Raw genomic sequence first — 1,571 nt, 5'->3', positions numbered from 1 at the left:
TTACTTTAAGTTGGATTACTGTGCAAGCTTGAAGAATCTTGAAACCATTTCTAACAAACAAAACTACAAATTTATACAGGTATGAAAGTTTTCTTAAAATTACTATACTGTGCCTATTTAGAAATTATAATACACATATCTTTCTGCTTTACTAACTTGTGTGATAATGGGCTTGGATCTTATTAAAGATCTTATAAAAGATCAGGTAGTTAATTTCCAGAAGCAGTCATGTGTTCTAGAGAATACTACTTTTCAACTGATGTCATATAAAAAGTTGCCTGTGATTTTTGGTACCTTGATAGTGCTATGAGTAGCTAATTGAATTTTCATGGTTTGTAATTTTAGGTCCTCAGTAGCTTCTTTGATAAGGCCTTCCTGCATTCAAAGTAATTGGGGTGTTACCCTGTAAAGCCAGCCAGAAATCTACCATGAAGCTCCTAAGACAGTCTTCCCCCCAAAGGTTGATTGATTCTGGAAGTCTGATCTTATTGATCTTAAATGAGTCCACAGTATAAACCACAGGGCCAGTTCATTAATTTGCAAAGGGAATATTACTCCAGATGAAACTATTTCTTCTTTATATATCTTTTTATAAAGTAATTGTATGGCTCTCTTTTTAACCATAAAACTTAAAAAATACTAAGGAACCATTTCATAATTGTGTGCTTCTGTGTGAAAGTGTTCTCTTTATTACAGAAGAGTTATTGAAAATATTTTTAGAAGAATTAAAGGTCCATAAGCATCAAAAGTATCATAATTTTACTTAGTTGTGGTAAAATATGTTTTCAAAAAGGCCTCCCAAATTGTTACAGTTACCTTAAATACATTTCAATTAGCATTATCTCAAAACATTGTTTTTAATACTGAAAAAAACCTTAGGTTGGTGAGAATGTTGTGAAAAAACTATTTCAGGACGTGGTAGTAGTTGGTGCTCAATAAGATATTGTTTATACTTGTCTGCAAAAATATTGTGAATCTAATATCTGATATCCTAAGATGCTAGAGAAATACATCATCACTATAGTCACTTAACCGCTCGGTTGAATTTTCAGCATACTCTTTTAAACTGAGCAGTGGGAGGTGGGGAATGTTACAGTAAAAGTGACCCAACTTTTTCATGTTTGCTTTTTCATATAGGGTGACATTTGTGATTCTCACTTTGTGAAACTGCTTTTTGAAACAGAGAAAATAGATATAGTACTACATTTTGCTGCACAAACACACGTAGGTAAGTGTTGTTTTATGTTACAGTTATGATTGGCTATTTTTCCCTCCGTGGCTAACTAGCCTAAATCCAAAGTCCAGTAGTGGGTAGAATAAGTAGCTGCAGACTTAACACACATCTCTGAAAGAGGTATACCCGGCTGTACCAGAAAAACAAGCCCATGGTCGCTGTGCCATCAACATATTTGTTACTCTTGGATCACTTTTATTAGTGTGGGTTGAAATGTGTATAACCTCCCTTAAAACTTTGAGTTTAGCCAAATTCAGGGTAGTGATTGCTTCTGAAAGGGAGGAATGGGGAGATGGGCCTTCAACTGTATTTTCAGTGTTTTTCTTATTGAGTGGTG

General features: G+C 34.2%; 1 protein-coding gene across 2 annotated transcripts in view; it reads left to right on the top strand.

The window, feature by feature from the left end:
• Positions 1-1,571, top strand: part of TGDS (TDP-glucose 4,6-dehydratase) — a 22,733-nt gene that overhangs the window by 3,978 nt on the left and 17,184 nt on the right. For both annotated transcript variants that reach the window (XM_003789575.3, XM_023513115.1), the window contains exons 3-4: positions 11-79; positions 1,138-1,228. In XM_003789575.3, coding sequence (XP_003789623.1) covers positions 11-79; positions 1,138-1,228 — 160 coding nt within the window. The remainder of the gene's footprint in view (positions 1-10; positions 80-1,137; positions 1,229-1,571) is intronic.

The sequence above is a fragment of the Otolemur garnettii genome, unplaced genomic scaffold (genome assembly GCF_000181295.1).
Source record: "Otolemur garnettii isolate 467f Iridium unplaced genomic scaffold, OtoGar3 scaffold00034, whole genome shotgun sequence".
In the NCBI taxonomy this organism is placed as follows: Eukaryota; Metazoa; Chordata; class Mammalia; order Primates; family Galagidae; genus Otolemur; species Otolemur garnettii.
This window is presented reverse-complemented; position numbering and strand designations above follow the sequence as displayed.